A 12,505-nucleotide genomic window follows, 5' to 3' on the forward strand; every position below is an offset into this window, starting at 1 on the left:
CTGAGTAAAAGCAGTTAAAGAAAGGCTGAATTTCCAATCCCCTCATGTGAGGCACGCTGCTAACAGGCAATTCAACCGTTCTGCAAGATGTTCTCACACCCTAAGAGCAAAAGCACAGTGTTCAGCAGTGGTACCAGGCCTGTAGAGGGTACAGGTCGCCAGATAACAGTTACAAGAAAACAAAGGAGAGCAATTTGGTCAGAAGGAAGAGATCAGAGTTCTCAGGAATGGTGCACAAGGCAGCAGCACTTGCTGTCTAAGTAAGGTTCCTAGAGAGTCAGGGATTTAAGGCGTTCATCTTCTCTAAGCTGTGTCCCTTGCTCATACAACCTTATTCTGTATCTCCAGAAGGCTGAGGGTGCTGATTCACCATTCTGCAGGCTGATGGAGGGGAGATACCTCATCTCTTCACCACTTCCTTACGCACTTCTGTTGCTGGTCGTAACCCCACTACAGGCACTGGGGAGACATTAGCAAGCTTTTCCTCGCCATGTCCTGCAAAGTGAGGTGCTCAGCGTGGTTTACAGGCAAGGAGGGGAAACAAGAGAAACCAAACTGCTGCTACCAAGTGCCAATTCTAGGATTATGGTTTGTTTTTTTTTAAGAAAGAATTCTAATGAGTTTATGGCTTTTAACACGCTGTGCATTCAGCCCTAACACCAGTCCTGAGCCTGGCAGCCTTGAAGTCTGCCACTTGCACCCAGGTTCTCTTGCTTTGTGCCCTCAGTGTATCTTCCAGCTGCCTCCAAGCAACAGGGCTGGAATTTTTGTTTACTTGCTTCCTTTGTCTGCATGAAGACAAAGTATGGTGGTGGTGGGAACAATTCTGGCTGAATTCAGACCAGAGTCTTGGAAGAGGAAGGAATAAGCACATGGAAGCAAAAGCTTTCAACAGCCATTTGCCCTCTGTGGCCACTGCTAGCCCTTGGCAAAGAGCCCGATGTCAGCAGGGGTGGGTGCTGTTAGTGCTCTGTTCCCTGTCAGGACAGGCTTGCCCCTGCCCCTCAGTGCAAGGTCCCAGACCCATTTTCAGGTTCTTTCATCCCTTCTGTTTCTCTCTTCTGCCTGCCTGATGAGGTCCGGAGCACCTCTCCTATGGAGACAGACTGACAGAGTTGGAGCTGTTCAGTCTGGAGAGAAGCCTCCAAGGAGACCTTATTGTGGCTTTCCAGTATCTGAAGGGGGGGCTACAGGAAAGCTGGGGAAGGACTTTTTAGGGACTCAAGTAGTCACAGAACTAGGGAAAACTAGAAGTGGGTAGATTCAGATTGGATGTTAGGAAGAAGTTCTTCAGAATGAGGGTGGTGAGACACTAGAACAGGTTGCCCAGGGAGGTGGTGGAAACCTCATTCCTGGCAGTTTTTAAGGCCAGACTGGATGTGGTTCTGAGCAACCTGATCTAGTGTGGAGGTGTCCTTGCACATGGCAGGGGGGTTGGAGCTAGGTGATCCCTGAGGTCCCTTCCAGCCCTGACAATTCTGTGATTCTATAACAAAGCAGAAATTACAGAACTCAATCAAATTATCAAATTCCCAGAAATTACAAAGCCAAGAGATGCCCTCTGCATCTAGAAGTCTTTCTAATGACTTCTCCTCACAGGGGAGGAAGCAACAGGAAGCTGAACAGCATGGTCTTCCTAAGCGGAATTGATGCCAGTAGAGGACATAGAGTGATGCACGTTTTGGGAAGCACTGAGGATAGGCTATCCCCAGGCCTGTATCCCAGGCTAGGCAATCAACTCCATTTTTTCCACCCTGTGTGCGCTCTGGGAATGGAGACCACCTAGAGCAGTAAGTTACATTAGCATCAAACTGGAAGTGACACATCTCAAGCCCTCATGCACAGCACTGAGAATTCTCATGTAGCGCTGTGCAGATGATCCTGCCAGGTCTGAAGCATCTTTATTCTGTGACTAGGAGCACACTAGAGACAGTGACCACATGCACACATGGACTGACAGAGGGATCACACCACCTCTTGCCACAGATCTCCATCTTTTGCAGAATAAAATGTGTATGATGATTGAATAAACACTTTGAGCACAGGGAGACAGTACCTAAGGTCAACTCAAGCTGGGTCAAGAAACTGCCATCCTCTTCTCTCCTTCAACAGCCTTGCCTGAGTCACATCTTCCAGCTCAACAAGCAGGGTCACCACAGGATGTGAGTGGGGAGTTTTGAGCCAACCTTCACAACAGTCATCCCTACTCTCTCTGCAAACTAAGGGGGGCAGAGGAGCCTTCTCAAAGCCCCTTGCTTCAGTCCAGGCAGAAGCACCCTTCCACCCCTAGACAGCAAAGGCTCTGACAGCACTGTCATGTTTGCTATGGCCACAGCTCTGCTAACACACAGCAGCTAGCTAAGCCACAAAAGCTGCCTGCCACATCCAAGCCTTAAATTAGCTCTCAGCAGCAAAGCAGTGGACACACACAGCCACGTGCAACCTAGCAGGACTTCTCCATGGCTTGCAGGAAACCCAACCTCATGCAAACCAAGTGCAGCAATGGGATTTGACTGCTGAATATGATGAACTTACTCATTTAAAACTGAGTGAGGAATTACAGCAAATTACATCCTCTTCTGTTGTTAGAGAATTTATGAACATCTGTGGTTTGGATTTGTCTTTCAGGACTTTAATGAATCAGATTGCACCTGATTAGGGAGTTTCATGTTCATCAGATCTCCATTATGAACAGGCTGTTCAGCCTGGAGAAGAGAAGGCTTTGGGGTGACCTTATAACTACTTTTCAATATCCAAAGGGAACCTACAGGAAAGCTGGGGACAGACTGTTTAGAAGGGCTTGTAGTGATAGGATGAAGGGCAATGAAACAGGAGCAGGGTAGACTTTCAAGGCTCATCTGGATAGACCTGCACTAGATCATAGAATCATAGAATCAACCAGGTTGGAAGAGACCTCCAAGATCATCCAGTCCAACCTAGCACCCAGCCCTGTCCAGTCAACTAGACCATGGCACTAAGTGCCTCATCCAGGCTTTTCTTGAACACCTCCAGGGACAGCAACTCCACCACCTCCCTGGGCAGCCTATTCCAATGCAAATCACTCTCTCTGGCAACAACTTCCTCCTAACATCCAGCCTAGATCTCCCCTGGCACAACTTGAGATTGTGTCCCCTTGTTCTATTGCTGGTTGCCTGGCAGAAGAGACCAACCCCCACCTGGCTACAGCCTCCCTTCAGGTAGTTGTAGACAGCAATGAGGTCCCCCCTGAGCCTCCTCTTCTCCAGGCTAAACACCCCCAGCTCCCTCAGCCTCTCCTCATAGAGTTTGTGTTCCAGGCCTCTCACCAGCTTCATCGCCCTTCTCTGGACACATTCCAGCACCTCAACATCTCTCTTGAATTGAGTGGCCCAGAACTGGACACAGCACTCAAGGTGTGGCCTGACCAGTGCTGAGTACAGGGGCAGAATAACCTCTCTTGTCCTACTGGCCACACTGTTCCTGATGCAGGCCAGGATGCCATTGGCTCTCCTGGACACATGGGCACACTGCTGGCTCATCTTCAGCTACTATCCACCAGCACACCCAGGTCCCTTTCTTCCTGGCTGCTCTTCAGCCACTCTGTCCCCAGCCTATAGCACTGCTTGGGGTTGTTGTGGGCAAAGTGCTGCACTTGGCCTTGTTAAATCTCATCCCATTGGCCTCTGCCCACCCATCCAGCCTGTCCAGGTCCCTCTGCAGGGCAATAAATACAGATTTATGGTCCTGCTCTGGCAAGGGGGTTGGACTCAATCTCCAGAGGTCCTTTCCAACCCCTAGCATGCTATGATCTTCTGAGAGAACTGAGATAGGGGGAAACACTTTGGGATTTGTTATTTTTGTGTATTTGCTGCCCAGATGGAAGAGCAACTCCTTGTGGAAAAACTATGAGTCTTCACAACATGAAGCCTATGTGTCTGTCCCTTGCCTGCCAGTCCTGGCAGGGGTCACCAGTCCTGCTCGTAGGATACTAAAACGGCACTGTTGATCACACCATGGGCAAGGGCCAGGGAACTCAAGCATCTTTTCACACCTCTGTCCAGCAGAAGATTCCACTGTAGACAGTGCCAACAATCTCCTGCACCACAGCCTGCAGTCCTATGTCTCCTCTTGCAGAGCTTCAGTCGTCTGCAGGGAAAACACTTGATTGCCCATGTTACCCCCACAGATAAATCAGCAGCACATCATTAAGCTTTCCTTTCTCTCTCTCCCTTTTTTCTTTATCTGAATTAAAATCAACAAGAAATTCTCATGTAGCTTGCCTCACCTTGCATCCAAACTCTTCTCTTCACACACCTCAACCCCTCTTTCGCATTAAACCTCAGTCACTTACGCCTAAAACTACACTCCTGTAACCATGATGCAATATCCCTTTGTGTCAGAGTACTAGAAAAACACCAGCAAGATTTGGGTTTACCTCCCTTCCCTTTTTCTCTCCTCTCTAACTGCTAGGCAATACTTCTTCCCAGCCTGGTAAACACATAGCAGACTATAGCTGGAAGAAGGAACCCTACAGGACATTGTAATGAAAACTTAGAAAGCCCAAGATTGGCTTTGAGCAAACAAATAAGCAAAAAAAACCCAAATACCAAAAAACCCACAGCCAACCCCCCAAAAAGTAATCAAAGCAACAATGAAACTTAGCAGGACAAACAGCAGGCTGCCGTCTGAACGGGCAGGATTTGAGTGACTTCAGATCTACTGGTTCTTCTGTTCTTACTCATACTGTCTCCTCCCTGACTGCAACAGAAACAGTCCAACATAACACATCTCAACAGTGATAGTTCCAGCTAACTACAATTAAACTGTGAAGTTTCTGAGCCAAAATGTGTATCCAAGCAAGCCTGCCAAGAGCCAGTCCTTGTTGCGAGTCTGCCTGTCCGTTTCTTGTCTCTGACTCTCTGATGCCTCAGCACATGGTGGGGATCAAATGGAAGATCAGCAACTGCTGCATCTGCTTTTGTGTTACAGCTGCCCTTCGGGCATTAGCTGTGCACCAGTCACCTTCTCTGTCACAAGAGAGCAGGGACTGGTGAAGAATCAGGGTACATAGATGCAGTATACAGCATTGACAAGAGGGATGCTGGCCACAGCTGTCCAGGGGATACCTCACTGCCCTCTGACTGGGGATCCTCCACTGTGGAAAGAAGAGCTGGAGAAGGCACTGTCATAGCTATGGACAGCACACAACATTCCATCTCCACAGATCTGTTAGATACATGCTGTTTCTCCACATAACAGCAGGTATCACACAGCAGCCTTGCTAAGTGCTCAGCCTGCCTCACTCAGAGCTCACCAAGCACCTTTGTGCTTCCACTCTGCTTTTGCTGCAGCAGCAGTGGCAACGACCTCTCATCCATACAGTTCTCCCTATAACACGCTTCCTTCTGCCACCTTGATTACTGCTCATACTGAGCCTGCCCAAGGTTTTTAAGACAGCAGCATGCTGCCCTCCCCTTTCCTCCACTGGGGTAATAGGATGCATCATCTGATACACACCAACCACAGGTATTGTCATCAAGGAGCTCGCTGTGCTTGGTCACATAGCAGCACAACTACTTCAATCTTATGCTGAGCCCAGATTTAGAATCATAGAATCAGTCAGGGTTGGAAGGGACCACAGGGATCATCTAATTCCAACCCCTCTGCCACAGGCAGGGACTCCCTACCCTAGATCAGGGCCAGAGCCCCATCCAGCCTGGCCTTAAACACTGCCCCTCTGATAATAGGAGGGGATCAGGACAGTGAGAAAGCATCAATCAATTAAAAAAATATCCCTAAACTTTGACCTTAGGAGACATTTTCCTGAGAAAGAGATGAACACAACATCATCTGCATGAGCAGAGGTGCAGAGTTCATGCTGACTGCACCAGTAGCCAGCCCATTTCTAAGTTTCGAAGAATTCAGTTTCCCTGAATCAAGTGACAGCAAAACACAGGCCACAAGCTACTGAGCAGAGAGCAGCACCGTGGAAAAGGAAATAAACTGTGCTGCAAAGCCACTGTTCAGTGTGACCAGCAGCAGAGCTCTAAGAAGGCTGGACCACAGTAATGATGCACCACAGCTTTTGTGTGCTGCTCGGTGACTGTGCTGTCAGACAGCCCAGAGGTTAGAGCTCCACAGACCGAACACCAGAGTGAGCAAACAGAGGTTTTAACACCACAGTGCCCCTTCCTTTCCTTACCCTTCCGACTCCCACATGGAAAGTGCTGATGGGGCCAGGGGGCACCCAGAGGAGCGTGGTGCTTCTGCGAATAGCAGCACTTCTGCTCAGTAAAAAATACCTCCACTCGAGCCCAACCTGGTGTTTTGAAACCAATTCCTTTCTTGATGGCCCAACTGGGCTTTAGGTGCTGCACCTATGCTGCCCATGCCACACTTCCCTGGGGCCAAATTCTAACGTTTTGAATGCTGGAGTCTCAAACCTCCATGATGGGGAGGGACCTTGTGACCTGTCAAGCAGGCAGTGAAGTTTAGTCAGGCTCCTAGATTTCTGCCATGATGTTGGAGGAGCGACTTTGCTGGACTCCGATCACAGCGACCTTCAGGCTTCTGGCCACTGCAGAAGCCTGCTGCCACAAATAAAGAGAGGACAGTGCCACTTAATAGAAAAATATGCTTTTATTGTTAATGTAAACACCATCTGTGCTTTGCTCAGGAGAGAATATCCCATGATAAGGGGATCAGCCAAAGCCACGCCATTGATGGCAACCAGTATGTGCAGGGGGTGGCAGGAGCAGATCGCCATGGGAGATCCTGATCTATCAAAAGGGTGGGAAGGCACCTGGAGATGATGCTTTCATCTTGGGCACCAGTGGTGTGCCCAGGTCCTGTCAGCAGAGCACATGACCTCCCCACTAGCTCCCCCTCCATGGCACATTCATGGTTTCTCTCCAGAGTCGGGATCCTTCTCATGGCACTGTTGCTTCTGGCACAGTCCTTGCAAGGCAGTCAGGATGAGTTAAATAAAAGGGTTGAGGATATTTTCTGGGACAAGAACAGTCAATAACTTAATGCAAAGTGAAAGCATCATGTGCAGTGAGCCAGCTAGCAGGCAGGTCCTGCTGTATGGCAGTCACAGTGCCAAGTACCTGGGCAGGGTGGGGAGGCAGTTGAGGCATCCACACTATTTGTTCCCATAATGCTGCCTGTGTTACGGCATAACATAGCCCAGGCACACACAGCCTTGGCTTGAGGGGCCTCTTTGATGCCTGACAGCTGTCCCAACATACCTGCTGGCACAAGATCACCAGGGCTATGATGCCATGTGGAGCTACTGGCATCAGAGTATTCTCAGGTAGCATGTAGTGAGTTTCAGTGGGGTCTCCAGCACACCATGCCTTGAGTTTCTTGGTGGGGATAGTATGTGGAATTCTCTTCAGAATGATGCAGTACAGCCCCACTGTTCTCAGAGGTCTGCTTCCAGCCCTTTACAAGTTGAACTCACTCATGCTGAAGCCAAAGCACAGTTTCTTGGTGGGCTCCATGGCATGAGACCCTGGCTTGACCACTGACCCTCAGGCAGCACTTGCTCTTAACATGTCCCAGTGTCCGAGGACCTGGTAGCCATGCTCCAACAGCTCCACTCAAAGCTTAAATAAGCCAAAGAATGTCTTGGATTCCTCAAAATTGACCAGAGCCACTTTGGAGACATTGACGTGCAAACTGTCCATCTTCCCCAGCTTAAATATAGCCCCCAGATAGCTTTTCCGGGCCCACTTCTTGAGACCCGTGCAGTAATTGATGAGTTTGTCTTCCATCAGCACGTGGTTGTTAGGTGAGATTGGGTTTTTCTTGTAGACTATGTGGGTCAACACCTGGCTACTGCAGATGCTGTCCCGGAAGAGCACATTGGAGTACACAAAGTACAGGCCAGTCTCGTTGATGACAAGACCCTGATCACGGTACTGTATGCCACTGGTGAAGGCATAGCCAGAGACAGGTTCCCACTCCAGAGGGAGGTTGTGCTGGGCTGGGTTCCCTGGAAGCCAAAGCAAGAAAAAAAGGTGCAGCAGGCACAAGGAGTTGTGTGGATTTTTTCCCCCCTCAAGTCATGCTCCACACCACAAGCCAAGTCCCCTTCTGCAGTATGGAAAGTCCACCCCAGCTTTGTGCTGGTTGGAAGCTCTCACCTTCATCTCACAATGTCAGACGTGTGCAACAGCTTTCCACCCTTCCACACCCCAGATGCAAACTAAAAATCAACCCAAAACACAGAGCCCTCAGTGAAAAGCTGAAATGAGGGGGAGATTTGAGCTGCAGATTAGCTTCCCCCTGTCAGAGCACACGTGTTACCAGTGGGAAATAGGAAAGCCTTTGTGTGGTGGGCTCCTCACAGCTATGCCCATGCCACCCGCTCACCTCAACCACATCTGCCAAATGATAGAATGATACAAGCTGGAAGAGACCTCTGGAGATCACAGAATCACAGAACCTTAGAGGTTGAAAGGGACCTCCAGAGATTGAGTCCAACCCCCCCTGCCAAAGCAGGATCCCCTAGGGTAGTTTGCACAGGAATGCATCCAATTGGGTCTAGAGAAGGAGACTCCACAACCTCTCCAGGCAGCCTGTTCCAGTGCTCTGTCACCCTCACTGTAAAGAAGTTTCTCCTCATGTTGAGATGAGGAGATGGAACACTTTTGTGTTCCAGTTTGTAGCTACAGCTCCTTGTCTTATTGCTGCTGATCACCGAAAAGAGATGAGCCTCATCCACTTGACACCCATCCCTCAGATATCTATAGACACTGATCAGCTCCCTTCTCAGTCCTCTCCTCTCCAGACTAAACAGTCCCAGGGCTCTCAGTTTCTCTCCGTAGGGGAGATGCTCAAGTCCACAAATCATCCTTGCGTCTCTCTGCTGGACTCTCTCTGGCAGGTCCCTGTGTCTCTTGAACTGGAGAGCCCAAAATCATCGGGTTCTAACTCCCTCCCCAAGCAGGTTCACGTAGGGCACGTTGCACAGGAATGTATCCAGGCTCCCACATCTTGCCAAGCCCTCATCACATACCTGTCAAGTGCGCTGCCTTCCTGGCTTCTGTTTTCAATAACTGCTCCTTTTCCCCTGCACAGAAGTAGGAGAGACATTAGCCATAAGCAGAGTTTTCTCAGGCCAGTTAAATTTTCTTTTCCTCCCCCTACCTTCTCCTTCACATTATTTCTCTGACTTTATTTATCCATCCCCCTCAAGAAATTCAGACCTACTATTTATGACTGAAGTTCAGCTGCTGCTAGAGTAGCCTGAGATCAGAGCACTGAGCATCCAGTTAGCAAGACAGGTCCCCCTCCCCCAAGCAAGAGATTACAAAATGCATTGATATGAGTGTGGAAGGGAACCAGGAATGCCCTTTCCCAGAGATTTTTTGCTATTCCTGTATGAAAGCAAATTTTGGATCAGAGCAAGCCATTTTTTTTTAATGAACTTTCCTGCTAACCAAAATCCTCAAGTGAAGAAGAAAAAAAAACCCCAACAACCCACAAAATAATAAAAAATGAAATTATCTTTTTAGATCTGGCACAAATTGTCAAGATTGTTGAAAATTTGACTTGTCCACGTTAAAAAAAAAAATAGAGCTATCCTCACTTACAATGTTAATGTGGAAAGAAAAATAACAGTATGGAAACTAAACCCCCTGATTTTAAAGTTGTTCCATTTAGATTGAATCTCTGTGCCTTTTTTTCCCTAAATGAAGCTTAGAAAAATAGGCAGGTTCTTGTGAGGTTTCAATTTCACTGAAATGACATTTCTAGAGTTAAGAAAAAAAAACAAAACCCATCATGAACCAAACCCCAAACCTTACCACATATGAGCAGGCTTTTCTGAACTAGCTTTGGCTGGGAAAAAAAACCCAACAAACTGTGCTCTCAAGGGTGGGAGCAAACCTACCACCTCCAAAGGAAACAAAATTCGCTGCATCTCCTAAAATTCTTTATAGTGAGGACACTTATGGGGCCTGGCTCTGTTTTCCTTCTTTTTGTGCTCTATGTTAGGGCAGGCAGAAATAGCCTTTATGGCAGACTACCTTGGTACCATTGCCCCAGTGGGCCAGGAAGAGACTCAAGGTAAAGGCAGATCGTCCCAGGAGCCTGTGGCTGACACCTCTGAGCAACTGTAGCATGCAGGGTGCAAGACGCATCCCCGTACCTCAGGGATAATGCTCTTTTTCCAGCCGAGCAAGTGAAATCAGCGCTTTCATAGCACTGAGCTGAAAGTGCAGAGAGGGAAGAGTTCGACACATGCTAACACCAAGAAGTTCCTCCTCGAAGTACTCACCTATGAGTTTCTCCAAGGCTGGAGGAACGTGTTCAGTGGCGGTAGACTGTCAAAAGAGAAGAGCAACAAACTGCCTTACCAAAAGGAGAGCGTAAGGGCATCACCTAAAGCAGCCGGGGGCTGTCTCCGGCGGCAGCTCGTTGCGTGTGCTGGCGGCGAGCTGCAAAGCGCTAAGAAACATCTACGGAGAGACACCTTGAAACACTCAAAAACAGACACCCAGAGACAGCTGTCAACAATTCTAGGCAAAGCAGTCCCCAGCAGAAATAAGCAGCCCCACTTAACAATGGCAGACATTTGAACGCCCCCAGACTGCCTCTCCAGGAGCTTTGCACCACCTAAGCATCTCAGACACGATTTAAAGTGTCTCTTGTTTTTCTCTCCCGGTTTCCCCAGTCTCCGTGAGCAGCCAGGCAGACCTCACCTCTCTGAGTTCTGCTAATTCCTTCTCCAGGTGGAAAATCTGAAACATGCTCAGCCCCACTCCCGTGAGAGCCAGCAGGATCAGCAGAGAGGTCACCAGGAAGCCAACGCTCCTCCTTTCCCTGTTGCCCGGCTTTCTCCTCCGGTCAGGGACTGGCGGTGGGAAAGGAGCGACGGAGGGCGCTGGGGGGCAGGGGGTGCTGGCGTTGGAACAGCCGTCCACCCAAAAGATCTGAGGGTACAGGTAGTTCAAGTCCTGCGGCGTGGCCGGGAGCGGCATGGGCTGGGCGCGCTTGCTGTGATCTTCCGTACGGCCGCCAAAAGCTGCCGGCGCTGCCCCAGCCTGAGCCCGTGCCGAAGACCCAGCTTTGGTTTTGGACACCTGCATCGCTCCAGCAGCGAACACCCGGCTCAGACGCTGCAGCTCTGTGAAAGCACCAACAAGCAAACCCCAAAGAGCTTCCTCCCTCGGTTGCACTTTCGGGGCACCCTGCTGCTCCTCCCACGCCGCGATAGCGAGCTGCAGGGGGCAGGGGCGGCGGCAGGGAACGGGAGGGCTGCACTGGCAGCCGCGGGTGAGTAATTAGCCCAGTGCACACCCACCAGCCCAACCGCCCTTTCCCGTAGCTCGCTCGGGCCGGGGCGGCTGCTTTTCCACAGCGGTGTCCTGGACCACAAGCAAAGCAAAACTGATGACAAAATCCCTGGCATCCAGTAAGACAAGGAGCAACGGCTACAGACTGGAACAGAGAAGGTTTCCCCTCAACGTGAGGAGAAACTTCCTTACAGGGAGGATAACAGAGCACTGGAACAGGCTGCTCAGGGAGGTTGTGGAGTCTCCTCTAGACACTTTCAAACCCCACCTGGATGCAGTCCTGTGCGGACTACCCCGAGTGATCCTGCTTTGGCAGGGGGGTGGGATTTGATGATCCTTGGACGTCCCTCTCTTCTAAGGTGAGAGGCAGCACTGAGGTGTTCCCCTCTAGAGAAGGATCAAGCCCTGACGCCTAATGCAGCTGTAGGTGCTGGGGAATTGCTTCATTTTACACAGGACGAATTTTACCACTGCCTGTTGCACATTTTACAAGCAGAGACTGAGGGAGCTGGGGCTCTTTAGCTTGGAGAGGAGACGACTGAGAGGTGACCTCATCAATGTATATAAATATATAAAGGGTGAGGGCCAGGAGGATGAAGCCAGGCTCTGCTTGGTGATGCTCAATGACAGGACATGGGGCAATAGGTGGGAGTTGAGGCCATAGCAAGTTCTATGTAAACATGAGGAGGAATTTTTTCACTGTGAGGGTGACAGAACACTGGAAGAGGTTGCCCAGGGGGTTGTGGAGTCTCCCTCTCACAAGATCTGCCTGGATGTGTTCCTGTGTGATCTGGTATAGGTGGTCCTGCTCTGGCAGGGAGGGGGGACTGGATGATCTTTTGAGGTCCCTTCCAGCCCCTAACCTTCTGTGATTTCTCCTTTTCTTTGGCCACTCCATAGATCCCGAGTCACAGCATATCAGGCAAAGACAAAATCCCATTGTGGTCAAAGCCAATTGAGAAGAAGATGACACTGTAAGTGCTGCAGTCTCAGTGGAGTTGCCTCAGAGTTAACAGCTCATGTAGAGCCAGCTCAGTGAGCTGCCTTCACCTGCATACCTTCACCACATCAATGCGGGGCACTGGCCAGGCAGAACCAGCAGTGTGCTGTAGTGTGGGAAACACACGGTGCCCTGGGGCACGAGCAGGCCCTTCTAGCACCTTCTGCTGCCCTTATCTTTGTCAATATGATCTCCAAGACCACAGTCCTCTTCTGACCTG

At 49.8% G+C, this 12,505-nt stretch overlaps 1 protein-coding gene across 1 annotated transcript; it reads right to left on the minus strand.

Moving 5' to 3' along the window:
* Positions 1–6,599: 6,599 nt before the first annotated feature.
* FASLG (Fas ligand) lies at positions 6,600–11,254 on the minus strand. The gene is made up of 4 exons (XM_064148291.1): positions 10,692–11,254; positions 10,268–10,313; positions 9,005–9,058; positions 6,600–7,978 (listed from the first exon to the last, which is right to left on the minus strand). The coding sequence occupies exons 1-4, from the start codon at positions 11,076–11,078 to the stop codon at positions 7,584–7,586; spliced, it is 882 nt and encodes a 293-aa protein (XP_064004361.1). The 5' UTR covers positions 11,079–11,254; the 3' UTR covers positions 6,600–7,583.
* Between the last annotated feature and the right edge of the window lie 1,251 nt (positions 11,255–12,505).

This window comes from Pogoniulus pusillus, chromosome 8, assembly GCF_015220805.1.
Source record: "Pogoniulus pusillus isolate bPogPus1 chromosome 8, bPogPus1.pri, whole genome shotgun sequence".
Classification (NCBI taxonomy): domain Eukaryota; kingdom Metazoa; phylum Chordata; class Aves; order Piciformes; family Lybiidae; genus Pogoniulus; species Pogoniulus pusillus.